Genomic DNA, 27,866 nt, shown 5'->3' on the forward strand with positions numbered 1-27,866 from the left:
GTAAATGTACTTCTTTGTAGGTAGTAAAATAAACATTTTGGGGAATGCAAGGGAAGGCGCAAAGTCCCCTGTGCAGAAGGAGGAATGTATTGAGATTGATAAAGAAGCAACGTTGAACAGAACCAAGAGAGTGAGGGGTGGAAAAAGCCAGAAACGTAAGAGGCTTAAGAAAGACACTGGGAAGAAGACAAAGAAGACAAAGAGAGGTAAACAAGTAGCATGCTTGTCAGTAAGAGAAGCTTTGTTTTGGGCAGTCTACATGCTGTGGCATCACTTCAGAGGAGCTGTGGTGACTGTGAGGTTTCCTGTAACCAAAAGCTTTCATTGGCCACTTCCTTGGGTTGCCCTCCTGGTGAACAGAAAGCTGTCAGTGCCATAGGGCTATGTGCTGGCTTTGGGGAAGCATAGCAGCATGCTGGAACTCTGTCCTTTAGCTGCATGCACTTACAGATCTGTATCGCCATTCATACTAGCTGCAGAATCACAGATCCCAGTCTGGGCCCCATTGGCCATTGCTGTGGTTGCACCACAGCTTTGCAGTCACCCTTGGTGTGTCCCAGCTCAGAGCTCTCTCCCATGCAGAGCCACAGGGCGGTCAGTTTGCTTTCTGTAGAAATCATTTCCTGGCTTCTGGCCTTCACTCTTCCTGTCACACTCCTTCTCCCTCCTCCCCACATTGTGGGCATTACCAACCCTTCTTCCACTGACTTTCATGGCCTTTACTTTCTTACCCACTGTTGTCTCAGTGTCTCCTCCCCTGCCTGCACTTTTTCATTCTCACAAACCTTCCAACCCCTGTCTTTGCTGCCTCCTTCCTCCCTGCACTCCTTCCTCCTCTTCTTCCTTTCCCTCCTACTCCCTGGAATCTTAATTCTTTTTTTATAAACTTGCCTTGATACGCCACATATTTCTCTCTAAGTCTTTGCTCTCTCCTTCCTATCCTGAAGGTTATGCTGGTGACACCAGGCTCCTCTCTGAAAACCACTCTATCCAGCTCTTCTCTCCCTTTCCATTTGAGTGGCTGTTATCTAAAGCCCCTCGTGCCCCCAGCCAAAGTTCCCTCTACTTTTTTACATCCATGTGAGGAATGAATTTTGTTATGTGCACCAGTATGGAGGTGATGTGGGGCTGAGGGGTCTGGAGTGTGGAAGGGGGCTCAGGGCTGGGGCAGAGAGTTCGGGTACAGGGGGTGCAGGCTCTGGAGTGGGGCCAGGGATGAGGGGCTTTGGGTGCAGGATGGGGCTCAGGGCTGGGGCAGAGGGTTGGGATGAGGGCTTTGACTGGGTGTGTGCGCTCTGAGGTGGGGCAAGGGATGAGGGGTTTGGGGTGCAGGCTGCCCCGGGGCTGCGGCAAGGAGTGAGGACTCCCCCACAGCCCTTTCTCTCTGCAGCATCCCGGGGCCTTGGGAGAGGCACCTTTCTCTGGCTGCGGCAGCTCTGGGGCCAGGGGAGAGGCGCCTCTCCAGTCCAGGCCCTATGGCTGCGCGCCTGCATGACCCTTGATAGCCTGCTGTGCGACCATGCAGCTTAAAGGGAACTTAGCCTCCATCTCCTCTTGCTGATTGCTGCCTGGCTCTATATCTCCTACCTTTCTCAGGAATTTCCTAGTGCTGACCAGTCTGACTTCATTACCTCTCATTTCCCCTCAACATCCTACTTTGACAGCTTTGGGGTGTCTCTTCCACTCTATCTCATTACTTTCTTGGACTTTTGGTCTTTAATAACCTCTCTTTCTGATGTCTCCATCTCTGAATTCTGCCTCTCCAGCCATTACTTCCTTTTTGAATATCTCATGTTCTGGCTTCTCTGCTGCATTCAGCCCCCACCTTTCCACCTGACATCCCTCCCCTTATTAGCTCCGTGGTCTCTACTTTCCGCTCCCCTGTGTCCTATGCTAATGAGACCACTGTCCACCCCTTGGATTTCCAGGCAAAGTTGTTCCCATCGCTATTTGTGCTTTGTTGAGCCCCTTTGGAAAAGGCCACCAGACTGTGCTGAAACACAACGTTAAATTGATTTGACTCTTCCTTTCTAATCCTGCTGACTACTTCTCCCTTGTCCTCTTTCACCTCTTCTCTGCTCATCATCTTGCCAGTATTTTTCCAAGACACTGGCACTGTGAAATAGGAGCTCGACTTCACCTCAACAGTGCTAATCTCAGTCTCATTGTCTTAAAACCCCTCAACCGTCCTCTTTTTTGTCATCCTTCACTCCCCCCCTTCTACCCCTCCCCCCTTATTATTATTATGTATGTTACAGTAACACTTACAGATCCCATTCTGCTAGGCATTCTACACACACATAGTAAAAGACAATTTCTATCCCAAAGCATTTATCATCAAGACAGACAAAGGTTGGGGAAACGGGCATAAAGCAGTCAAGAGACTTGTCCAAGGTCACAGAACAGGTCAGTGGCAGCGCCAGGAATTAATCATCATCTAGAGATGGATGTGATGAGGCCCTTCATCACTGAAATTGTTAACTTTGTCAGACAAATTATTTACAATTAGATGTTCAATCAGACTTCTCAGTTTGAGCTTCTGGAATGGGGACACTTTCCTGAGCACCTTGTACGTAGTGGGCACTACCTCAAATAATAAATAATAGAAGTCATGTTTTGGGAGCAGGCAGAAATACTGCGCAGACTAAGTCACTTAGTCTCTCCGTGCCTCCGTTCTCTGCCTATAAAATAAAGCTAGTGCTTTCATTTTCCCACCTTTTGTCTGTCTTGCCTGTTTAGACTGTAAACTGTTCAGCACCGGGACTATATGTTTATACTGTACTTAGCACAATGAGCCTCCAGTCTCAGCTGGAGCCTCTAGCTATTAGCATAATACAATTCAATAAGAATAAAGGCCTTGCTACAAACACTGTTAGTATAATTGTCTCTCTTTGGGTTTGTGTTTAGAGGAGTCTGTAGAAAAAAATAAAAAGCTGCGCTACCATGATGAGGCTGACCAGAGCGCCCTGCTGAGAATGACGCGCCTGCGTGTCACCTGGACTGTGCAGGAAGACAGCCTGCTCATGCTGTGTCGAATTGCCAGTAATGTGCTAAACACAAAGGTGCTCACTTATCACTTCTCTACTGAATGTGTGCACAGTAGTACCAATATAGCATTGGCATTGCCGTATCCCTCTGTATTATGGGGGAGTGGAAGCAACACCACATTTGGGCTTGCTTCAGACTTTTTATGTTCACGGAGGTGACAAAGGTTTCCAAGGTATTGTGTGATTTGAATTGTAGGATTAATTTGAAATGCTGATTTGTAGTTTGTAAAGCGGTTTGAATTTTCTAGGGTACTTGGAAGGGGGAAATCTGAGCTTAGCTATTGCTGTACCAAAAAGCACCATGAGATAAAATATTCTGCACTCTTACCTTTTCTTTGGATCTCTTTTGAAAAGCAGGATGAAGTATGAAATTGTCCTTCTGTAGTATGTGATGTTGGGACCAATGCTAAAACTTACAACACAAAAAAACTTAGTGATGAATCTTCAGTGTTAAGGGGGGATAACTTTCCAAGTGAATAGGATGTGTGCCATTCTGAGACGAGACTATGAGATTACCAAGGTTTTATGAGTTGGATGTAGTTTGAGGTACATATTGCTTATTGTAATGTGTTTCAGATGGAAGTGGAAAGTTGTTACTGACAGCATTGCAAGTGAAGTGAAGATAGCAAGGAATGCAGGAGATTTTTCTTAGTTTCTTATTCCCATGCTTCTGTACTGTGGGTAGATGGGATGTGTCCTGAAGCAACTTTAGCTGTCATTAAACAAAGCTTTGGTTTGTACTGATATACAATCCCTCTCTTTCCTCCCCTTAAAGGCTCCTTATCCTAGCTTACTCATCCATCCCCTCCACGGGTCTGGCCCTTGTCCCCGTTGCATTCAAATCAGACAGTTTCCTCTTCTACTCTGCCTGGGCTCAGTCATGGAGAGCACAGGAGAGAGACTCCTTGTTTTCACTTCAGGTGTCCAGACTTAGCATAGCCTGCAGCACTCAGACTCCATTTTCGGAGAAAGTCCTTCTCCGCCCTGGGCAGGAGAATGCTCAGTGCAGATGACATCTTGAGGGATTTTAGCTGCTAAAATCCCTCAAGTGTTTACTGGGCATGTGCAAATTGCAGTTTTTCAGAGGCTTATAATTTGGGTTAATGTGAGTGGATTTTTACAAGACAGGAAAAGATTTATCTCTGGTGCAGTGGTCACCCCCTGCCATATTTCAAGGCACTGCTCCAAAGAATGGGCGTGCTAGAGCTATTCAAAGAAGAGGTGAGCAAAATTCTTTAACATGGGCAAAACAACCTATTTTTCTCTTGACTCATTCCCAGAAACAGCTAAATGATTTTGGCTGAAATTTCCCCCCAGAGGCAAACACCGAGCATTGAAAATTTCAGTTGAAACAAAGTGGCAAAGTTACAAGCAACTGAAAACAGAGTCTTATAAGAAGAAGTATAGGGTGATCTTAATAGGAAGTGCTACTAGCCCCTCTTATGATATATTTTAAAGTCTTAGCCTGTACTTTAAGTGGGGAAAAGTAAACTATTGTACCCTTCCATATCTCAGAAATGGCTGAAGGGATTGTGTTCAAAATTTCCAGACCAGATTTCACTTTTAGGAACAGAGCAAACATGGAAAATCCCAGCAGCAAAAATGAATGTCTTGGACAGTTATAAATGTGTGTGGAGGGGCATACAGGAAAGGATTGCGGCCTTTTTTCTAGTGGTTGTTGCTAGTGGCAGCCATCACTTGCATACCTGCAGGTCAAAGTAAGATGAGCTTTGACTTTCTTTTTGTATTTGATCCAGGTGAAAGGACCGTTTGTTCCATGGCAGGTTGTCCGAGATATCATGCATGCCAGCTTTGAAGAATCTTTAGATAAAACTTCTCATTCTGTTGGACGAAGAGCTCGCTACATTGTCAAAAATCCACAAACCTATCTTAATTATAAGTAAGTGATTTTTTTTAATTTGTCTTTCTAAATATTTATGAAATGAAGTTAAGGATTTCATTCCTCCGTACTTGGATTCCTGCTTTTTTGTCCCCCTCCATCCTATTAAATCAAATCTCCAGTGTCTCTCTTTGGGCATCTCTGTACAAGTTAATCTGGAATGCTACATGATCTATGACATCTTGAGGCAGAGGCAGGTGCACCACACACAGCTGAGTCAAAGTTTGGGATGCAGGGATTCTTGGTCCTGCCATATCACTTCTGAGTTCCACAGACTTACTCTGCCTCATTGAAGTTACTGTAGCCTGGGTCATGTTCCGGGGCACTTTAACTTTTATTTTATAAACTAGGTACAGGCTTTCCTGATGATTTTTTGGGGGGGGAGCGGGGGGTGTATCATACATACTACACACAAAAAGCAACATTAAAGTATTATTTAGGTTGCAAAGCCAAGCATTTTAAAGATAGGAAATGCTAGAGTTGAGGTTGCCCATCCAACCTGATCGATCCCTAGAACAACTTCTAGCCTATGAATGAGGCAGGGGTCCTGTGGGAAATAATATTATGCAATTAGATTTTATCATGAATGCTCAGAGGGGTGCCAAATTAAGGTTATATAGGCAATCTTAATTGTATTGTTTCCTAACTTTTGAGTGCTTGACTTTGTGGCCTTAATGTTCCTTTACTGTAACATTTTTGTGTGTAATTTCATAGGTTTTTAAAAAAGCAAACTGAAAAAACAAATTCCATCATGTGGCATCATATGGACTCACCCACATGGGTCATCAGCAGGATTGGAACCTGGAGATCCAATCCACAGGCCTCTACTACTTGAGCTAACAGATTAACTGATAGCAGTAGTAGGTTGTCAGTCTCTGTGAACCAGTACTAAGGAGAGGTTGGTCACTTTGCCAGTGGGTTTCATAGATATTTGCTGACAGCAGAAAAGTGATCAGACTCAGGAATACTAGGTTTGATTGTAGACACTGGACTGGAGTGTGCTTTAGTGGGACTCAAACATTTCTGTCCATTCCCCCTTAAACATGACCCCTTCTATCCCATCTCCTGCAACCTGTCTCTGTTCCAGTCCTGTCTCCTTCTCACCCCTGTCTCCTTGCTTAGGCAGTGCAAGTTTCCACTCCTCAAGTTTCTCTCCCCACAATGGTTCCCAGTCCCAGTCTTCCTCTCTGGGCTCATTATCCAATCTGTCTCCTCACCTCCATCCAAGCAAGCTTTGTCACAGTCTACCCTGTCCCTAGCTCCTTGTCTTTTTCCCCAGGTAGACATAGTTCTCCCCCACACCCTTTTTTTGTCATCAGATCTGTCTCCTCTTCTCTCCATGTCTGATTCTTTGTCCAGTCTCCCTGCTCAGTCTCTGTATTCCTGCCTGCTCCTATCCCCCTGCCCAGGCAATCCCAGTCCTTGGTCCTGTCCTGTCCTGTTCCCTTCTCCCACTCTCCTCCCCACCCCAACCCCTTGGCTTTTGTCCCTTCTGCATTAGTGTCTGTCGGTGTCTTCCTTCTCCACGTGCCTGGGTGCCAGCCACGGGAGCACTGAGACCACAGGAGAGTTTCCCTGCCCTCAATTGTGGTTCCCCACCCTGACTCCATAGCAGCTAGAACCAGCAATTGCAGGGAAAGTCCTGCTTGGCCCCTTCAGCCCTAGGCTGGAGCATACTCAGTGCAGATGGACTCTTCCAAAAACTGTCATGAAACTCCCAAGTTTCCACTGAGCATGTGCAAACTGAGATTTTTCAGAGGCTTGTAACTTGGCCAGATTTGGGTGTATTTTCACTGTCATGGCAAAAGGTACCTCTCTGACACAGAGGCCACTCCCTGCTGAATTTCAAGTCCCTGTGCCAAAGCCTCTAGAGCGTCTCAAATTAAAGGTAACCAGAATTTTATCATAACAAAACTTTTTTCCCCTCACTTCATTCAGAAACGTGTGAACGGTTGTGACTGATACTTAAAAAATAAAATAAAAAATTAGCTTGAGCTTGCAGTTTGGCAAAGCTGTAAGCACCTGTATACAGGGTCTTATGACAGGAAATAAGGTCATTTTAATAGGTGACACGACCTGCTCTGCCTAGAATAAGTATCATCTTTTCATCTCTGAGCATCTTTGCAGACACCAGGAGCAGTACAGCATCACCACTCATTCCTATCCCTGGTTTATTCCTCCATGAAGGCCAGCCTGGCCATGTCCCTACATGCCGTGTCCCTCCATCTAGTCAATGGTCGGTCTCTATGTCAGACTGGCCTTTGTTGTTTTTGCATTATTTTCTTTGGCACCGTATCATCTGTCTGTCTTCTCCAGTGTCCTTACCATTGTAATCTTTTCAACTGCACGCAGTCCTGTACCTGGATTTCCCGCTCTGCTTTCCTTCTCACTTCATTTGTCTTAAAAGCATTCCACTTTACAGCTTCCATCTTTCAGCATGCTCTCATCTCTGCTGCCTCCCTCCTTCTGTCTTTAATGCAGCTGCTTCCAGACCATAGAGTAATTTTGTTAGTACACTGGTTTGCCAAATTTTCAGTCTGGTTCCAAATTTAATGTTTTTATCAGCCCATAATTTCATCAATTTCTGTGCAGCACATGTAGCTAAAACAACATCATTTTAACTTCATCCTTGATGGAACCATTGGCACTGACCAAGCTTCCTAGGTACGCTTAAGATTTACCTTTTTCTATGACTTCACCACCACTGCATGTCGACACTATCTGTTGTCCCTTTTCCAAGATACAACCACTTTGTCGTCTTGGCATTTATTCCAAGTCGCCTACGCCAGTGTTTCAAGGTAGCAAAGAGGAAATTAATTAATTCACACATCTGCCAATAGTACAATAACTTCCCATGAACTTCCTCCACTGTTTTCTATTACTTCCTTGAATATTTCCCATCCAGCCTGCAGTGAGATTTCTTCATCATCACAGATTAATGATCTGAAATGCCCTCCAAGAGTCACTTTCTATGCCTCCCTCACAGAGCTATCCTTTAACTTATTAAAATCAAATTTAGCTCCAATTGCACCCATCTCTTTCTTGGACTTTAACTTAATCTTAATCTTTCCCATTAGTAGTTCATGATCACTGCCGCACTTGGCACTTCTATAAACTCTAACATCCATCAGTGACTGTCTGTGCCTTTTACTGGTGGTGATGTGATTAATCTGGTTTTTGATTTGACCATCTGATGAACTCCATGTAACCTTGTGAGCATCTCACAGCAAGTTCTTAACCTTTAGGCATTGTCATTTGCTGTCCCAATGCTGTGTAGTCCAACATTATTCATTTGTGTACCATGTCTGCTACCAACCTCTGCATTCATATCTCCCATTATCAAAATCTTATCATGATCAGAGATCTCATCTACAGTGCTATCTAACTGTTGATAAAATCTGTTCCCTTTTTCCTCTTCTGCTGCTTCTATTGGTGTGTAACAGCAGATCAGTTATGCATAGTAATAAGTATACATGTGTGGTATTCTTATAATTACACTGAATTGTCTCTCCAACATCTTCCGTTTGACTTTCATTCTTGTTTCTGAAAAATAAAAAAAACTTATTTTAAAGGCTTTTATGAAAATATCAAAGGAAATGAAAGTAGTTCTGTTACTAAATAAGGGGGATGAAATTGACTGAAAAATGGCTGAGGTTCTGAACTCTGACATATGTCTTCAGCTAGCAAATAGAAAGTATTAACACGGAAGACAGACCCATGAGATGTAACTTTTGTTGAAGTTCAGATATAGGACTGGCTGAAGAACTTTTAACATGTACAGATCAGCTAGTCCAGTTGACCTGCATTCTAGGGAATTATTGATTGCACTTCAGGATCTTTTGAAACTAATTGTCACTGAGATGCAGGGATGTGCCAGAAGGACAAATTTGCTCTGCTAAAATAATGAAATATCACAAGAAAACCTAATTTATTCATAACTACCTACTTCTCTAGAAGGCGTGTTTCCTGGGTGTCCTAAGTCTCAGATGAACTAGACTGCTAGAGAGACAAGGTGGGTGAGGTAATATCTGTAATTGGAGCAACTTCTGTTGGTGAGAGAGACAAGCTTTCGAGCTTACTCAGAGCTCTTCTCCAGATCCGTTAACTACTTATGCTAAACACTCTGTTCCACCTTGTATTTAGCTGTGACACTCCAAGTATGTTTCCCAGCCCCGAAGAAGAGCTGTGTGTAAGCGTGAAAGCTTGTCTCTCTCACCACCAGGCATTGGTCCAATTAAAGATATTACCTCACCCACCTTGTCTCTCTAATATCCTGGGACTGACACAGCTATAACTTGACTTCTAGAGATATGCATCATTTCAGACTCCATCTCCTCTTCCATCCAGACAGAGATCTACTTTTCTCTCCCTTTTCTTTCCCAAGAGATGATGAGGTGATGAGACTCTGTTATACCAGTTCCCTTATTCTTATATGGTAGCATGCTCACACTATGGAGAAGCGTCTCCTTCAAAAGTGAACTTAGGTCTTAAATGAAGATATGGTAGTTGGAGTTAGTTGCACTGAAGACAATGGCATGTGTGTGATGCAGTAGGCACACTTTCTCAGCCAGCAGCATTGATACAGTACTCCAGGGTGCATAGAAATGGCAAACCAAATGAGCGGTTGTGTGCATGTTTTCTGACACACTGAGTTGTGAATTGTGACCCAGGCTGAATTGTGAACACTTTTACACTTATTTGTTGCAGAGTTTGCCTTGCTGAAGTTTACCAAGATAAAGCTCTTATTGAGGATTTCATGAAGAGGGAAAATAACTACCAAGACCCACAGGTAGGAGGAGAGGTATTCTAAAGGGAGACAGAGTGGTTAACATAACTTTTGCATGGAATGGTATTTGGATTCCTATGATTCACTTCTTGTCTCTTCCCTTTGTGCTGTCAACCTCCTAAAAACAGACTCATGCTCCAAATCACTGCTATTCTGGGAGTTAGACAGACATGGTTAGCCTCCAAATAGCAAGAAAGCAGCACCGCTGTGCAGCAACAGAGCCTGCTTTAACCTTTGGTTGCCTAGCATACAGATCTGTACCGCCAAGCTATCCTCAAAGCTAGTTTTTCTTAGGCCAATTTGTGCTTCCACAGATTATCCATTTGGTGTCAATTGCCCCAAATCTTCCCCACCAGTCTCGTTACTGGTTATGTAGAGCTATGTGGGAAACAGTTTACCCATCCCGTGATAATTTTTTTAAATTTTGAAATTTTTCCCAAATTGAGATAAAAAGTCAATTTCAAACTTTTTTTTTCTTTTTGCAAATTGATACTCAAAAAAAAAAGTTCTGATTGAGCCAATCAAAGCATTTGTGTGTTGATTTCATCCCCTTTGTTACCTTGTGCAGAATAAATTAACATTTTTAAACAGTCATTTTGAATCAAAAAATGAAAGTTTTCATTTTGAAAATGTCAAAATGGGACTTTTTGACTAGTTCAAAACTTTTTTCAAAATTTGTTTCAAATCACGAGATATGTTGAAACCAGCCTGTTCTGCAGTTTGGGTTTTGACTAGTTGGCATTTGATTATAGAAAAAAATGTTTTGTTGGAAAATTCCCAACTAGCTCTTCTATTATCTAGCCATTCCGTTTTGTTTATCAGAGGATTAGCTCCCAGTGGAACCCCTACAGTACAGTGTGGGAGGTGAACATGGCTAAAACAACAATTGCCTCTTTGTTTTTTTTCTCTTCATGGACCAGCCACACCAAGCTCAGCTGCTGTGCTTTGCAAGTGGCTAGGCTGTTTTCACCCTTAGCTATGGAGCTGCTGGTGTGGTGACCAGCTGATTCCTAAAGGTTGTAGAGTAAGGCTAATAGGTGTTGCAGGCCGAGAGATGAGGAATAGTTTCCTAAAGCTGTAGCATGGGCTTGGCTGGGATCAGCTCTCCCCAAGACTGTTCTGCCTCTCTCTTTCTCTGTCTTGCGTTTCTGGTGCCTCCTGCCTCTCCTGATATACTTACTGTCTGAATATTCTGGCTAGAAGTCAGGAGGGAGGCAACAGGGTCTGGCATGAGACAAAACCAGGTGTCCAAGGAACTAGCTGGAAGCCGACAGCAGGAAATCCTGGAAGGAGGCCTGGGGTGGTGGTAGGCAAACAAGAAGCATGAGACAATCTCCTTACAAGGCTGGCAGTGGTGACCATGTTCTGATGCTCAGCTAGAGATTGGTGGGGACATACTGAGAGCTGGGATGATGTAGGATGGGTGCAGTGCTGGACGTGAGTTTACTTGATTAACAAAAAAGGCAACCCAGCCCCCCTCTGCAGCACTGAGGGCCATGGCCAGGGTATTTCTATGTGAAATTCAGCCAGTAGCTCTCCTCAAGACGCAGTCTTTCTCCTCCAGCCTGGGTGAGACCCTTGGAAGCATTGTAGAGGCCGCTGAACTTCTTTTTATCTAGTTGACATGGGAGCTATTCCCAGGCTCAGACCAGGACCTTGAGAAGTTTTGGAGCAGCCTGCAAAGCACAGAAGCTGGGCTAGAGGAGTGAGTCATTGGTGAAGCACTCTGCACCTGCTGCCTGTAGTATTCACTTAATCAAAATCTCCTCTTTCTTGGCTTCCCAGCATAATAATTTAGCCTGCCTCTGCCCCCCGTTCCTCAGCATGCTGGAATTATAGCTCCTGTAGATGTAAATAAGACGCTGGCAATGTCATCCACATGACTCATCCTGACCTGACATCACCAAAACGCCTGATTTGCTAATTGGAACGTGGTTTTGGGCAGCCAGCATCTAAAGTAACCAGAGTGCCCTGCTGCTAGGCTGCTCCTGGTTATGAGCTACCCATCTTGTTATCTGCATGCTGAAGAGAATGGAGCAGGTTTTCTGATGCTTCTGCTCCAAGTATATGCTCGTTAAATAGCACTGTGACTCATAACCTAAAAGCCTCGCTGGCCTGACTGTGCCACCAGAGTGCAGTCTCAGCCTTTAGAAGAGAATACCATCTTTCTTGCGCTTCCGCTTCCTCCCTTGCTTTGTTCAGAGAGAGCACAGGAAAGAGAAAACAAAGTAGAAGTTAAGGAGTAGAAAAACCTCACAGGGAAAAACTGCAAAGGAAATCTTCCTTTTTCAGCAAACTGAGCTGGGTATCTTCCTGCATCTAGTTTCTAGTGTCAACCTTTATAACAAAGAGAAGGGGGGGGGGGTTGTCTAATCCCTGTCATTTTCACCTTTCTTTGTCTCCAGCTGTTACTGTTTTGTTTCCCTCTTTCTTCCATTTCTCTTCCTGCTGTGTCCCTGTTCGTCTTTCTTTCTCTGGAACCAAATGGAATATTCCCAATGAGATATCTGGACCAGCGATCCCCTGCAATATACTAGGGCTCTTTCCAGCAATGCTTTTAGAAGCTAGACTTGATTTGTTTGATGAGACAAATAGTGGAACCTCACAAATTCACAGTCTGATAATCTGCGCAGCAGGGCTGGTATACAGAAAAATCTCCAATCAGATGAGATTTAAATCAAGGCTCTTCTGAGAAAGCTGTCACACTGGTAATGAGATATCATTGTTTTTACAGAATACACTGTCGATAGGATACTTCATATGTTATTTAGTTACTCATAACTATGAAACAGCATTTGTTAAATAAATGAAGGTACAGAGTACATTTCATGACACGTTATCTTGGCTTATTCTGTGCTGCTTCTCCTACTTGCTAATTCATAAACTGTAGCCATTTGCAATGGGTCTTCCAGTTACGAATGTGAAATAGGGAGGTCCTACTGCCCCTTTGCACTGTAGGAAACATACCTGCTAAGTGGTTAATATTTCAATCTCTTGTTTTGAAAGGTGTGTGCAAAAGAGTTTAAAGAATTTGTGGAGAGACTTAAAGAGAAATTCAGTTCAACCCTCGGGAATCCCAAACTCGAAATTCCAGATACACTGCAGGAGCTGTATTGCAGGTATTTTACTTAAGATGTTCTCACGTCATATGCAAAGGTGAGATCAGAACTAGATAGAGAATCTGCTGTCAAGAATTTCAGACTTTTTGAGAGCACCTGGAATCATGGTATAAAAAAATTTTCAGTTTGGTTTTCAAAGAAAAGTTGTTCATTAAAGTTGTTCTGAAATAACGATTCTACATTTTTAATTACTCTCATCTACTCACCAGATATTAAATATTGTTTTTATTAATTGCATTTTATATTGAAAATTTTTATTATAGTTTTCATGAATGTCGTTCATGTCTTTAACTTTTCTATTAGAGAAAATATTTTGAGTACTTAGATGTGCCCTGTGCGACTGTAATAGATAACTGTCACAAACCACTCACTGTTTTGCACAAATTAGGTGGCATGATTTTACATTGGGATTTGTAGTTGGTGTCTCCATTAAATAATAAAAATGAAGTATTAATGTTGATTCCTAAAAGAGTGGACACATCACATCCCTAGTTGCTGTAATAGTAATACTTAGCACTTATATGGTACTTTTCATCTGTAGATTGCAGAGCACTTTACAAGGAAGGGTAAGTATCAGTGTACCCATCTACAGATGGGGAATTTAGGTAGCCAAGCATGAAAATTTTGGCCTTATTCTTTTGGTGTCCCAAAGTTAGTCACCTCATTAACTTCCCTGACTTTGAGAGGAGCTGCACATCTGCAGAAAACACTGGGACTGGGAACTAGACATTCTAGCACCCAATAACATGTAAGTCCTTTCCACTCCTTCACATTAGGGGATGATAAGAGCAGATGCCATCCCTCTCTAATACAAAAATTCTCTCTCTTCCTACACACCAGCCCTGTAGACAGAAGTATTTTGTATCCACAGCATAGACAGTGGCTCCATGCTGCTTCCTCCCTATGTGCTTCAGTCTGGATGTGGACAAACAGCTTCTTGGAGACCGGGGAATTCATCTCTGTGGCTCTTTAAGTCCTTGGCACCTCTGCTGAGGTCTGCCAGGACAGGTGGTTCCCCAACATTGTTTTTGCAGGTTGTGTCAAGATTAACAATGATAAATATCAGCCTTCAGCGTTTCAAGGGTTAATATAAAATCAGGGGCTCTGTCTGTGATACAGGGCATTCTATTTTCTGTGTTAAATGTTTCCTTTTTACTCTCTCTTAACCAGGTTCAGAGTTTTGGCCATTGGAGATGAAGCAAATCAAAGCATCAAACAGGATGCTCTCAACAGGTGAGGGGGAGTTAGAGGCCTTTCCCATTAGAGCTCCTGAGTTATTGTGGGCTCTCAGTGAAAATGAGACGGATAGTCTTTTCACTGGTTATTGGAGAAAGGTGGAGAAAATACTGATAGAAAGTTGCTTGTGTTAAAGCTATAGGCACTGTTGACATAGGCTACAGAGAGGATTCTAAAACTAACAGCCAGCAAAGACTTTCACCAACTCCCCATCAACGCCTTCCTCTCCAAAAGCTTTAGTAAACAGATGGATTCGCAGCGTGCCCTGCAACTCAGTCAGGTCCAAGCTGTTTCAGACCAAGAGGCAAGCTGGTTCCAAAGCTGAGTGCCTCACAGAGAGATCAGTCTACCATCCGCTCCCTCTCTCTTTAAAATCTATGGCAGCAGTTCTCAAACTGTGGGTTGGGACCCCATTTTAATGGGGTCACCAGGGCTAGCTTAGACTTGTTGGGGTCTGGGGCCAAAGCCCGAGTCCCACTGGCTAGGGCTGAAGCTGAAGCCCAACAGCTTCAGCCCTGGGGAGTGGGGCTCAGGCTTTGGCTTCGCCTCCCCTCACCACCACCACACACGGGGCACCAGGGCTTCAGCAAGCTCAGTCCCCCCTGCTGGGATCATGTAATAATTTTTGTTGTCAGAAGGGGGTCATGGTGCAATGAAGTTTGAGAAACCCTGATCTTTGGGAATCCAACTGAAGTACCTTCACGGATTACAGCTGCAGCAGTATGTCATGGGGAGAGAGGCAACCTATCAAATAAGTAGGGTTCCAGGCCATTTAGGGCTTTGTTGGTCAAAACCAATAACTTAAATTCTATCCAGAAATCAGCGGGCAGCCAGTGCAGATCATGGAGCACAGGTGTGATGTGCGCATACTGCCAACTTTGCCAGCTTAAGCTTCCACAATGACTTGAGGTGTTTATAAGTGTGCTCGTGACCATGGTATCAGACCACTCCATCTCCCTGCCACAGCAGAATTTCCCCTGTTGTACACTTACCAGAGTTTTGTCCAGTTTAGTTTTCTGGCTGCCAAGCAGGGGGAGACAGTTCCTGCCTGGCCCACTTCATTCTCAGGAAGCCTTTTCTGGATATTCATCTTACATCTCTGTTTCTTAAATTCATCTAATTAGTCACGGGTCTATCCCCAAATTAATCTTCTCCACCTAGTCTAAGGAATGGAGTCATAAGTAGTATTACAGTCCCTCTTGTTTGTAAAACACTATAGGTGAGGAGTGACTACTTCTGCAGCTGTGGCCTCTGGCAGAAGGGTATTATAGACAGCAGTCAGATACTAATTCCATCTGTATTGTTAGACTGTAAACTGCCTTGGAAGGTCCCAAGCTTCTGAACATGTATAGAGGAGAGAAGGGGAAGTTTTCTTTATCTGCTAATTCTCCTTCAAGATCTATAACAGTCCAGACCCTCTGAGAATGTTGGTACTCTGTGTTTATTGAGAGTCATTTTAAAAGCTCACGGAAGCGTTATGTTTGTTAAAGTATGGCTTCTGAAGCAGCCAAGTGAAGGTGGGAGATAGCTAGATCCTTCTATGTGGGTGTGTGATGTCATCAAATACCCTAAGAGTTCTGTCTCCATTGGCTGATTGGGAGGAGCTATGATCTAACTATCCTGGAGTGGAATAAAGTTCTTGAAAAAGCCAAGTGTAGCACGTAGGGGAAATGTCCCCATTTCGTTAGGAATTCAGATGTAGCAACATTGTGACTAACTAACTGTGTGTGTGCACGCATATGCAAACATTACAGGCAAACACTCCATTTAAATATTACTGCATTAGTTTAGTGATTGGGTGATTCATGCTCAGAATGCCTTGAATAAAGTAATGCGATTGTTTTCTTTCAGTATCTATGATATTCACTTCCTAGTGCTCCAGAACCTGATTCAGAGTACTTTGGCACTCTCAGATAATCAAATGAAGTCCTGCCAGTCATTTCAGGTACCGTATGATTTTGGTTTTGTTTCACTTTTTCTGCAACACATTTTGATGGAAATAACAAAGTTCTTCAAGTTTGTCAGAGTGGATTCCACTTTAGGTGCGCGTGCGCCTCATGCACACACAACCTGATCTTTGTGACTAGCAGTGTCCAGTGGGGCCACACATGTGTCCTGTACTATCTCATGCTCCCACATAAGGGCATAAAGAGCAGGGCAGCTGTAACACTCCCTCAGTTCCCTGTTAAAGCCCATGGCCATGATAGAGGACTTGTCCTTTGAGGGCACAGAGCTTTTCATCAAGAGGATGGACAACACTGCGCACTCACTGAATGACTCCAGTGCTTCCTGTACTCTCTGGGGACTTACACCTCTCCTTCGTACTGCAAGCTGTACCATCCCCAGCCACAGCTGAGACAGCACACACCAGGCAGATGAAATAGCGTGCCAAAAGGCATGCGCCATACAACGTGAGGCACCAACCTTCCTCATTCCGAAGAACGAAAACCCTCTTTCTTCTATCTTAGACTTGAGCAGACTGAACAAATATGTACATGTCTCAGGTTCAGAATGGTAATACTTCCCTCCATCGCTCCAAGCTCAAGACTGGTTCATGGCTCTCAACTTGGAGGATGTGTACTTCTACATAAATAATTCCACAAAGATCATTGAATAGTGCAAATGCTGTGATCCTTTTGATGATGAGAAAAATAGATAAAGATTTTTTAAAATTTGGAATCCTAACAAGAGCTGATTTCAGTATTTACCTTTGAAATTGTTTCAGCGTAACTATACCTGTATTCCCCTTCCTCCTCCCCTCCCCTGTGATCCACTCCAGGAGTTCCCAATCAGATCTCAAGTCTCCTACCACCACCTGTCTTTGGGTAGGGACCCTCGTCCCAGTCCCTTCTGATTGGAAGGTATAAGGCTGCCTTACACTGTTATATCCCCAGCAAGCCAGACTGCCTAAAAGCCATCTTGAACCAGTATATGCAAGCATTCCTAGGTGGTGGTACCTCTCTAGAGTTGTTTAGTCTCAGTGATTCACTTTAATCACCTCCCACTGTTTTTAGTTCCTGTAGGAACTGTGGTAACCCTCCTCCATGGAGAAGAACACAATCATACGTAAACCAGTCATAAATTTAATAAAATGAGGTTCCCAAAGATATTACATGGGATTGTGTCTGTCATGGCATACTTCCACATAGATAATTATGCACACATTTGAAGTGCATTGAAAGTGTTGTGATCCTTTTAATGAGAAAAATAGATGAAGAATTTTAAATGTGCAATCATAACAGCAGCTGATCTCAATACTTACCTTTGAAATATCAGACAGGCACTCTGTTTACAAAGTTCTATAGAATTTGGTGCACATCACTGGAACTTACTGGTTTTGGTTCCTAGGAAACCCTGTAAATGTAATATAAACATGTATATATGTCCTTAAGCTTACGTTCAACTGTAAGTTCTGATTTGTGGTTTCATATTGAAAATGTAACTGACAATTTATAAACAACTCATACAGACTTGATTACAAGGGCTGTTGATTCCAAATAAATGGTTTCCTAGTTCTTACCAGGATCTGCATGCAAGCAAACCGCCATGTAAATTGAATGGAATTTGTTTTGCCTCTTGAGCAAACAAGTGAAACTTTGTTATATTTGGGTATAAATTTCTCTATAAATAGCATATCTCATAGAATATTTTGTTGTACGTGATCGTGACTCGGTCTCTGGAAAAAACCACAACAGAATAGAGAGCTAATGCTAGGTACTTATGAGATCAGTACCTGAGACTACCCATAAAGCTCACTCCAGTATCTCAGTAATGGCTCTCATATTTATAGTGCTTCCCCCCACAATAGGATCTGGACATACAGGGATGACTTTGCTCTCTGTCTGTCTTGCCTTGAGTCGCTGTTCTGATTTGGATGTAACTTTGCTCTACAGAGCTGAAGAGTTTGTGGTTTGGGCTGCAATATGTGGATTTTATTAATGTATCCCTGCTGTTAATCTGGCATTTAAACGGTGTGTGTTGCAGACTTTTCGGCTGTACCGTGAGTACAAGGATGACATTCTTGTGAAGGCTTTCCTAGAATGTCAGAAGAGAAGTTTGGTCAATCGCCGTCGGGTTAACCATACCCTGGGTCCAAAGAAAAGCCGGGCTTTGCCCTTTGTGCCTATGTCATATCAACTATCACAAAGCTACTACAGGTAAATGTCCAGCAAAGTCTGCTGTACTTTATAGAGCTAATGCAGTAATGTCTCCAAACATGCTTTGAATAGAGGATAAAATATATAACTCTGTTACTTAACAAGGAATAGAAACCTTGAGGAACTAGAAGCTGGGGACCAGATTCTCTGTTATGGCTAAAGAGCACACAGCAGGAGTTGAGGGTGTAAAGGTGGTTTAAATGTGCGGCTTCAGCTAGTCCCCAGGCTAGGTTAGAATAGCTGAAATGGCAGCTGGGGGATCATCAGAGAATTGTAGGGAACCAAGCCTGTTTTCTTCCAGCCACGCCCCTTATGCTGGAAACTGCACTGAGGAGAGGATAGCGTAACAGCTGTTAGGCCAATGGAGGGTTTTTCTTTGCACTGGGATGCTTTGCTACAGCCTGGAACATAGACTGTTGCATTTCCTTTTGGGATTTTTTGCAGTTTTTTGGGATTTCTGCCCAGTAGTACAATCCCTGTATGTCTTCATTCAATTGTTTTTGTGTCCAGAGTCTTCACATGGCGGTTTCCTAGTACAATTTGTACAGAATCCTTCCAGTTCCTAGAGAAGCTCAAGGAAGCTGGAAAATCAGACGAACCAGATAGCTTTTCATTCAAGGATCAAGAAGCCAAAGATTCAGCAGGCATGCTAGCTTTTCCTATGGATGGCCCCGGAGGTCATTGTGTAGCAATTCTTTCCCTGTTCTCCCTGGGCCTTATTTCTGTGGATGTGAGGATCCCAGACCAAATAATTGTGGTGGACAGCACTATGGTGGAGAATGAAGTCATCAAAAGGTAAACACTAATGCTCTTATCCAAAAAAGGGCTGTGTATAACTTGCTGAATGAAATTGACAACAGACATGGGAATATTCTGCTCTGCGTTTCAGCACACACTTTCCAATGGCAATCTTGGGTGTTTTCAGGGACCATCCTGAAGATTTAACAGCACTTGTTAGTCTTTCATCTGAGCATTGGCATGTGTTAACTTCCTCATTATTCTGAAAGAACATACCTATGGTGAAGATAGAATTGCCAAAGACTTCATCACTGTTTTCAGAGATAATCAGGGCAGCATAGCCTAGCTGTGCCAATTGCACATGCTCATCGCCATTGTACCAACCTAACCATTTCAGGGAATTACCATGAATTGGTGTTTTTGTTATGTTTTCTATGTGGGTTTCAGCTCTGCTGGACTCATGTTATGATTTGTGGGAAAGAAATTGCCTGCATGATATTTACCCTGTGCACTTGCTATGGCTCCAAATGATGGGACACCTAAGAAGTAATGCCCATTGTCACATCACTGTTCTGAGAAGACCAGGCAGCTGATGGAAAGGAGAGATCTGCCATTAAGTGTTGCTAATCAAATCATTAATATACCGCATAAATCCCGGAATATAATCAAAAACCTTGAACATGGGATACAAAGACATACTGTGAAGGAACTAGGGAGTGATGAACACAATGGAAACCAGATACAGATCTAGCCCTCTATGGGAGGAGGCCTGTCAGAGCTCCATAATGTAGCTGATGAAATGACCATGTAGCCTGACTGTTCAGTAGTTGGAGCTGATGCATTGGGATTGTTTTTAAAGAATTTACAGATTAAAAATTCACAGAAAGGGGAGTTCCCTCTTCCAAGCTTTCTTGCAGTTCCTTTTTTACTGTCTGGTTCTAAGCATTTCATTCAGCAGACTACTATGAACAGCTCTACAGAAAAGCAGTCATCTATGGGCTGTATTTTGAGAATGACTAACATGCTGGAGTGTGGAGCAGAATGTGATCTTTCTTGGTGTTATGTGGTTATGTAATGAAAGACCTTATTGCAATACATATATTTGACTGGGTCAGCAACCTCATTTCTGAATTTCCTGATTGTGGTTAAAATCATAGTTGGAATGTTGCATTACTGTAGTGTTGTGTGTTCATCATTATCAATCCTTTTAATTGATTTAGCTTAAATGAAATAAACTATTGGAAAAAAGTCTCTTTTTTTTTTTTTTTTTTGGAAGAAAGTGGCAAAAGATTAACAGTACATTTCCTGCAGTTTGGGAAAAGATGGTCTTGAGGATGACTATGATGAAGATGATGACTTGGATGAGAGCTCTGGAAACAAACGGAGAATAGAGATAAAAGCTCGTCAAGCATCTCATACCAATTACTTACTCATGAGAGGCTACTATGCTCCAGGAATCGTCAGCACACGCAATCTGAACCCCAACGACAATATCGTGGTCAATTCTTGCCAAGTGAAAGTCAAGCTGAGATGTGCCCCAATGCCAGGGAGGCTCAGTACCTCAGGTTAGTTTCTGTATGTGTGTAAACAAGTAAACCAAATTGGAATGGATGTCATTCTGTGTTTGCAAACTCAGGGGAATGGAGGCAGTGTTTTAATGCAGTCTCCAAGCAGGATCATCTTCTTTCATACTTACCAAATATCTGATTCTTCCTGTATTCTCATACTACTTATTGGGCTGTTTCATTCTTCTGACTCTAACGTGGTTTATTAATGCAGCTTGCTTTGATCAGTTTCCTTGGTAACTTAGCTCCTTGTGTGCATCCCACTTTGTGGGCGGTCATTAATCCAAACGTGCCTGCTACTTGGTGAACCTATCAGTCCCTTTCCTAATTTTAAAACCTCTTTTCTGTTACCTCCAAGTTTCCACTTCTGTAAGGAGACTGAGCCAATCTCCTTGAAAAGTTCTTTGGGGCAGGGACTCTCGCTTATTTTGTATTTTATACAGTACCTAACACAATGGCGCCTGATCTGGCTGTGGCCTTTAGACACTGCTGCAATATAAATGTTAATAATAGTCAGAACTCTGGGTTCTAAAAGCTGCATCCAAGATCAGGGCCCCTTGTTCTCAGTTCTGCACAAACGCCGAACAGGAGACCACCTGAATAGGGAAGACAGACAAAGAGTGGGAGAAAGGGAATATTTATCTCCATTTTACCGACAGGAAACTGAGGCAGAGTGTGCAGTTTTTCCCACAGTCGCACAGAGAGTCAGGGAATCTGGATTCAGTTCTCAGCTCTGCCAGAGTGCTGGTCCAGTGCCTTAACCACAAGAGTGGTGGTGGTGGTCTTTGCTCAAGACAGATGTATCCAGGAAGGATTTCTTGGTTTGTAATGGAAGGCCCGCTGCTGTCCCTGCCTATGCTATTCACATCTGTCACAACAGGAATCTGAAAACCCCGGTTCCTGAAGTCCTGTTACCATACAATCCCTGTATGGGTCAGTCAGGTTGCCATTGCAGTACTTTGCCGTTCCTCTTGGACACCTGACTTTGGCCATCAAAGGAGAGCAGGTGTTACATCATAGTGCCCCACAGGGCAAAGTGTAAAGGCTGTCTGTAAACACCAGAAAAAGGAAGGTGGGAGCAAAGAATCAACTAAGAATGGTATCATATCTGTCCTTCCCCCGCCCCCAGCATCCTGGACCAGAAAAGTCACTTTTGAAAAGAGTGTTAGTTTGGAGCTAACTGATACAGAGCTTCTCATTAAGGCAAAAACCACTCAGAGATGTACACCCTCTCTATACCCAGTTTTTCTGGTGTCTTCATGGTGGTGTAATCTTCTGTTCCATGCTCTTTATCAGACTTGGCCAATAGCTTTCTACTCTGCATCGGCATCTGTCACTCATTTCTACCAAAGGAGTCACTTCTCCATAGTCTGTCTTTTTGTCTCAGGCTCTCCAGTTGTGATTTTACTGACCTTCTCTAAAGACATAGCAGAACACTCTTAAATCTGTTCATTTACAGGATTTCCTAAGTGACCCAGAGCTAGAGAGAGAGAGACTGCAAGAGTCCAGTCTCCCCTTCGCTGATATTTCGTACTGGCTTGGGGTTAGAGCCTTTGTAAGCCAACTTGATGGTTCCTTTTCTGCAGCCCATTTCATACACAAGTGTGGGGGGCATATAGAAGAAAGGAATTTGCAGTGGTGAATGTGGAACACGGAGCTATATTTTTAATTGAAGAGTCTAAGAGTTGTCAGAGGAGCCTGGAAAGATTTTTGATCCTTCTGTCATCCAATGTATGGTAACATTAGTACAGGAAGATTCTGTCTTCATCAAGACTAATACACTCATTCTGTTTACTTTGCAGTTCCTTCTGTGGTTGATAACATGGCTGTAGGAATCTCCTGCCTCCCTGATGCTTTCACCAGGCTGCTAAAAGTCCAGGAAGCCACTTATGACGTAGATCAGTTTGTCCTCCAGTGTACAGAGTGTTATGGGTATAGCTCCAAAGATGTGTCTGCTGTCCTAGAGATCCGTAATGCCATTGAGGCATCCTCTTCCTTCGGGATTGACAAGGCAGAGCTGGGCAAACAGTTCCACTGCTATGAAGAAGCTGACACCGAATGCACCAGGTGTTTACAGCAGTATATTCAGGTTGGTTTACATCTCCGTCACCAATATATATGTGAACTCCATAGCACTCTTTTTGAATAGGAAGGACATATAATCCATATGAAACAAATGGGAACAGAATTACTTCTTCTACATGATAAATTTAGTAATGAGATTCCCAATCAACAACCAATGGTCATCTCACCTCATACATCCTGTGTTTGTCTTTCTGAAGACCAGAAAATATGGTGGCACTAAATGAAAAAGTTGGATGAGTGACTACACTCACCCAGCGCGCCGTGGTCAGTCTCTAAAGTGCACAGGAATATTTCAATATCTTTGCTGTAGTTTCAGAGGAGATTAAGCAAGGGAACTATTCGCTTTTTTAAGTCTATAGGACAGGAGAGTTGAAAAGGGACTGAGAGTTTGGCAAGGCACTCTTGCAACTGGTTACAATAATGGGAATTCCAGGAAATTTTGAATGTTTCATCATACTGGTATTCCACAGCGCTACCTAAAGATAAAACTTGTTTCTTTTTCAGGACCTCCTCAAGATGGAACAGGTGTTAGAAGTGGGAGGGAACACTGTACGATTGGTTGCAATGACATTTGCCAAACCCTGGCTGTTGTATTCAGTGTGTCTGAAGAATAAAGGTGGTGGTGCTGGTCTGCAGGGCAAAAACTCCGTCACTCACTTGGATTTGCAACAGAACTCTCAGCAGCCAGAGCCAAAGCAAGGGGTGGAGTCTTCAAGGGAGGAGGGACAGCCTGGAAAAGTCTTAAGTCCTGTTGACAGTGATGAAGGACCCTCAAGGAAAAGATTCAAGACTCAACATGGTGGGCTTCAAGATGGCACCGAAGTCCATCAGGACATAAAGAGCTGTTCAGAAGGAGCAACTGAAGCAGCCCCTGATGCAAGTTTAACTGAGCCCACGCAGGTGAAAGGGGTGTTAGTTGCACATGAAGAAATGGGCCCTTTCAGAGGGCAGACAGGACACTATGTGCAACACCCTGTGCACGGACCAGAATCTGTCACTGAAAAAGATAAAGAGCAAGATAAAGCCAATTCTGAAGAACAAGAGACTGCAGTAGATGATAGTGTTGCAGCTAATGAGGAAGAAAGGCAGACGCCTAGCTTTGAACATACAGCCAGAGATACAGCTTTGAACATGTCACTTGATGATGCATCTCACCCACAGGAAAGTTCTGAAGTCTGTAAAGGTGCATAGGAGTTTTATTCATATGGGATATAGACTAGTTCTCAAGCTATAAGCTTATACCTGTAAATTCACTAGCCCCAAACCTCATAACTTTGTGCTATAGCAGGAAACAGACATCTCTCTTACTGCTTTTTCATTAACAGTGAATAGTGATTTGTGGCAGTTAATATAAAATCTGTATGTCCTTTTTTTTTTCTGGTGCTCATTACATGTTTTCTGATCTTTCTTCAGACAATTCTTTGACAGATCTACCCCAGGCAGTACGGGAAAGGTAAGTAAAGAGAAGTCTGTAGAACCATTAAAAATAATAAGCATATCGTGCTTAGACATGCAATCATTTAGAAAAATAATAGAATGTATAATATAATACAATACAATATATTAGCAAAATAATAACTACAAAAACAGATGTGGAAAGTGCACGCTTGGCGCCAGTGTAGATGTGTCTGCAATTCCTTGGTGAACCCAGAGTGCATGGAAGGACTCTGGAGACTAGGACTTGCTGTCCTACCTCGTCCTCTTGTTACCTCAGACTCTTTGCCCCTCAGCATGGCCATTCCAAATGTCTCTGGGGCATGGGCACTTCTGAAAGTCCCCAACATATTATAAACACTAGAAGGAACAGAAATAATCCTCTCCACCCTACACTCAAATAAACTTAATGCTCATTAGGCCCTGCTTCCCAAGTGAGGGTCGAGGGAATAGAACAATATTGGAGTGGTAGATTCCAGTCAAGAACCTGGCCGTCACCTCCAAGATGTTAAATCAGGGGACTCAGTGCCTCGGCTGATCTCTGCTGTTGACATGCAACGCAGAGAGAGGGGTCTTGCGTAGCCTTGTAGGTCATTAAAGAGCTGTTTTCTTGAATTGGACTGATGAGCAGAGTGAAAGCCAGCATCATTTTTGGGCACGGATGTAAAGTGCACCCTGTGACACACTCTGGCCCCGTGGTTTCGGCAGCAGATCCAGGTATATCAGAAATGCAGATTGTATTGAATTAAAAATTATATGAAATGAGCAGTCCAATCAGGTAGGCTTCCTGGTGGGTTTTTATTAGTTGGTTTATTTGTTACTACCCCCATAATCTTTAATGTGCCACAGAGTTTTGTATTGTCAGCACAACTTCATTGCAGAAATGGTGAGGGGTGAGGGCAGTTGGGACTGTTGGTATCTGGGAAGGTGTGTGCGCTGGGGAAGGGACACATCTCTTCTTTCTTTGCCCTTTTCAGCCTGATTTAGAGGTGGCTGCGTACGTTTGGGGATGAGGGACTTGCTTTTTAATCTGCCCCAGTAATTCTTGACAGTAACCATATCTCCCACTGCCCTTGTCCCAGTATTTGCTGGTGCATCCAGCAGAAATAGACAAGGACATTAGCTGCACACTTCTGCTTCATTGATTGGCATTGAGATGGTTTATGTTAACAGGCTAGCTGCCTTTCCCAACTAGTCAGGGAGCACTCTGACTGAGCTGCTGCTCATGCATGTCCTAAGCATTCTCACTGGTGCTGTGCAGAAACCATGATATGGAATTAAAGCCTCTTGCTGAAAACAGACATTCCCTACCCCCTGCAGTGTGGTGGGAGGAGCCCTAAGGAAGTGTTTCCATCCAACTTTAATAGGGCACGCACACACATTTATTTACTCAGTTCAGCTCTGGGTCAAACCACCATGGAAGCTGAATAGAAACTAGCATCAGTCTCCACACCCACTGCCAGATTAAAAACACCGTCACTCGCCAGCAAACTGCCCATCACTAGGATGCTTTGTTGTGACAAACTCACTCCCAGATCACTCTCAAGGGGGTATGCCTAGCAAGCAATACTTCTGACCCTGGGACTCTGGTAGCTGGATGGAACATTTATTTCAGGAGAGCCCTGCAGGGACTTAGGACAGTGATCTGCAGCCCAATGTGTTTGCACAGACTCACAGAAGGTGCCATTATTTTTGCTTCTGATATGGGTGCTTTGCTAATGTAGGGAGAGCGAAGAGACACCTCTATATAGCAAGCAATTTGCATTTTTCATTTTTAAAATTGCAACTGACAAAATGGAACTTGCTGTCCCTCTGCAGGGCCTGTGAGAATGTCTGTTTCATTGGGAGGCCGTGGCGAATCGTGGACGGGAATCTGAATAAACCTGTGTGTAAGGGAATGATGGAAGCTGTGCTCTATCACATCATGACAAAGCCCGGCATAACAGAAAACACCTTGCTGCAACATTATGTGGGGGTTCTTCAGCCTGTTTCTGTCCTGGAGATACTACAGGTACATTTGTTATCAGATGTTGAACATTATCCTATTTCAGCCTCTGTTTAGTGTGACTGTCCCACTGGAGTGATACCAAAGGGTCTCACGTGTCCACGCCACAATAACAGACTCCCTTGTTGGGAGTCCCAGGAGAGAAGCCAACAACTGTGACTGGACCGTGGAGACTGAGTTCCCGTCTCATTCCTTGAACAGGTTCATCTGGGCCAGGCCTGGGGCATGCTGGCTGGTGGGGTTGAAAGGAAGTGTGCCCTGCTGTGCCTGGTCTTTGAATTATTGTGGTGCTTGGTAGCAACTGCACAACTAGGATTGCCTTCTAAAATGGGCCTGTTGGTCTGAAATGTCAAGCATGGCCTGGGTTGGAACCTCCAGTGGCCAGAACTGCTGCTTCGTCAGGGGACAGGAGCCACAGGAGTTCCGTGCAATCCTTTGAAGCATTCTGGTGACCCAGTTTGGGTCCCGACCCATGGGTTGAGAAACCTTGATCTAGACAACATCCAAAATCCGCTCCCTCTGACAAGGAGGCCAAACATGTAGGCTTGTTGGGAAGGAAGGTCTTCACATCCACTTGCTTTCTGTTCAGAATAGCAAACTGTCCTGTCCTATTGGCTAAGTATGACTATCTGAACTATTCCAAGATCACAAACTGTAGAAAAGCTGCCACAGCAAGACAGAAATCAGTTCCAGGCTCTTACTGAGGAAGGTAAACTGATGGCCAGAACCGCATTTCAATCAGCAGTTGATGCAACAGACATCTATCAAAAAAGCCTTTAGTAAGCCTTTTGATACTGTCTCACATGACCTTCTCATAAAAAAACTAGAGAAATGTAGCCTAGACCAGAGGTTCTCAAACTGTGGTCTGCGGATAGTTCCCTCTTAGGTGCGGGCCTGGGCGGCAGCACATGAGAGAATGAAGGGCTGCCCAGCTAATTAGTGGAGCCGTGCACCCTGGAGAAGAGGGGTGGGAGAATAGGGGTAAGTGGGAGGGGGCAGTGGGGTGAGAAGAGGGGGTGGGGGAATTTGGGACGTGCAGGGCTGCAGTGACAAGAGAAAGAGGCAACTTTCCCCAGCTCCAGGGCTGCGGCTGCTGGGGAGAGATGGCCCTCCTTCCCAGCCCCAGCTCTGTGTCTGCTGTGGCGGGGGAGAGAGGGAGAGACCCTCCTCCTTCCCAGCCCCAGCTTGGGGGCTGCTGCACCAGGGGAGAGAGGGCACATCTATTGAATTAGAAAGGTAAGACTAGTGATACTAAAATATGAGTTGTGTGCTTTTCTTTGTAGAACAAAAACATGTTTGTTAAGGGTTTTTTTTATATAGCGCTTTTATCCAAAGCACTTTACACTAGTTAGCTAACGGTACAAACAACATTTGGAAAGATCATTAAGTGGTCCGCCGAGACCCTCAGCAATTTTCAAGTGGTCCACGAAAAAAAAAGTTTGAGAACCACTGGCCTAGACAAACCTATTATAAGGTGAGTGTACAGTTGGCTGGCTGGGGATCTAGAGTTCCAACCTGGAGAGGCAGCAAGCACTTTGGAGGAAAGGATTAGAATTCAACATGATCTCGAAAAACTGGAGAAATGGTCTGAAGTAAATAGGATGAAGTTCAATAAGGACAAATGTAAAGTACTCTACTTAGAAAGGAATAATCAACTGCATAAATACAAAATAGGACATGACTGCCTAGGAAGGAGTACTGCAGAAGGAGTTACAGCGGATCACAAACTAAATATGAGTTGTCAATGTAATACTGTTGCAAAAAAAGTGAACACCATTCTGGGATGTATTAGCA

The 27,866-nt window shown here is 43.7% G+C and overlaps 1 protein-coding gene across 2 annotated transcripts in view; it reads left to right on the plus strand.

The window, feature by feature from the left end:
* The window catches only part of GTF3C1 (general transcription factor IIIC subunit 1), an 85,874-nt gene that overhangs the window by 56,455 nt on the left and 1,553 nt on the right, over window positions 1-27,866 (plus strand). For both annotated transcript variants that reach the window (XM_037910887.2, XM_037910888.2), the window contains 14 exons: window positions 21-206; window positions 2,908-3,062; window positions 4,805-4,947; window positions 9,655-9,736; window positions 12,740-12,852; window positions 14,023-14,085; window positions 15,940-16,033; window positions 18,073-18,245; window positions 18,756-19,040; window positions 20,295-20,548; window positions 22,351-22,637; window positions 23,138-23,816; window positions 24,047-24,086; window positions 25,886-26,078. In XM_037910887.2, coding sequence (XP_037766815.1) covers window positions 21-206; window positions 2,908-3,062; window positions 4,805-4,947; window positions 9,655-9,736; window positions 12,740-12,852; window positions 14,023-14,085; window positions 15,940-16,033; window positions 18,073-18,245; window positions 18,756-19,040; window positions 20,295-20,548; window positions 22,351-22,637; window positions 23,138-23,816; window positions 24,047-24,086; window positions 25,886-26,078 — 2,747 coding nt within the window. The remainder of the gene's footprint in view (window positions 1-20; window positions 207-2,907; window positions 3,063-4,804; window positions 4,948-9,654; window positions 9,737-12,739; window positions 12,853-14,022; window positions 14,086-15,939; window positions 16,034-18,072; window positions 18,246-18,755; window positions 19,041-20,294; window positions 20,549-22,350; window positions 22,638-23,137; window positions 23,817-24,046; window positions 24,087-25,885; window positions 26,079-27,866) is intronic.

The sequence above is a fragment of the Chelonia mydas genome, chromosome 10, assembly GCF_015237465.2.
Source record: "Chelonia mydas isolate rCheMyd1 chromosome 10, rCheMyd1.pri.v2, whole genome shotgun sequence".
NCBI lineage: Eukaryota > Metazoa > Chordata > Testudines > Cheloniidae > Chelonia > Chelonia mydas.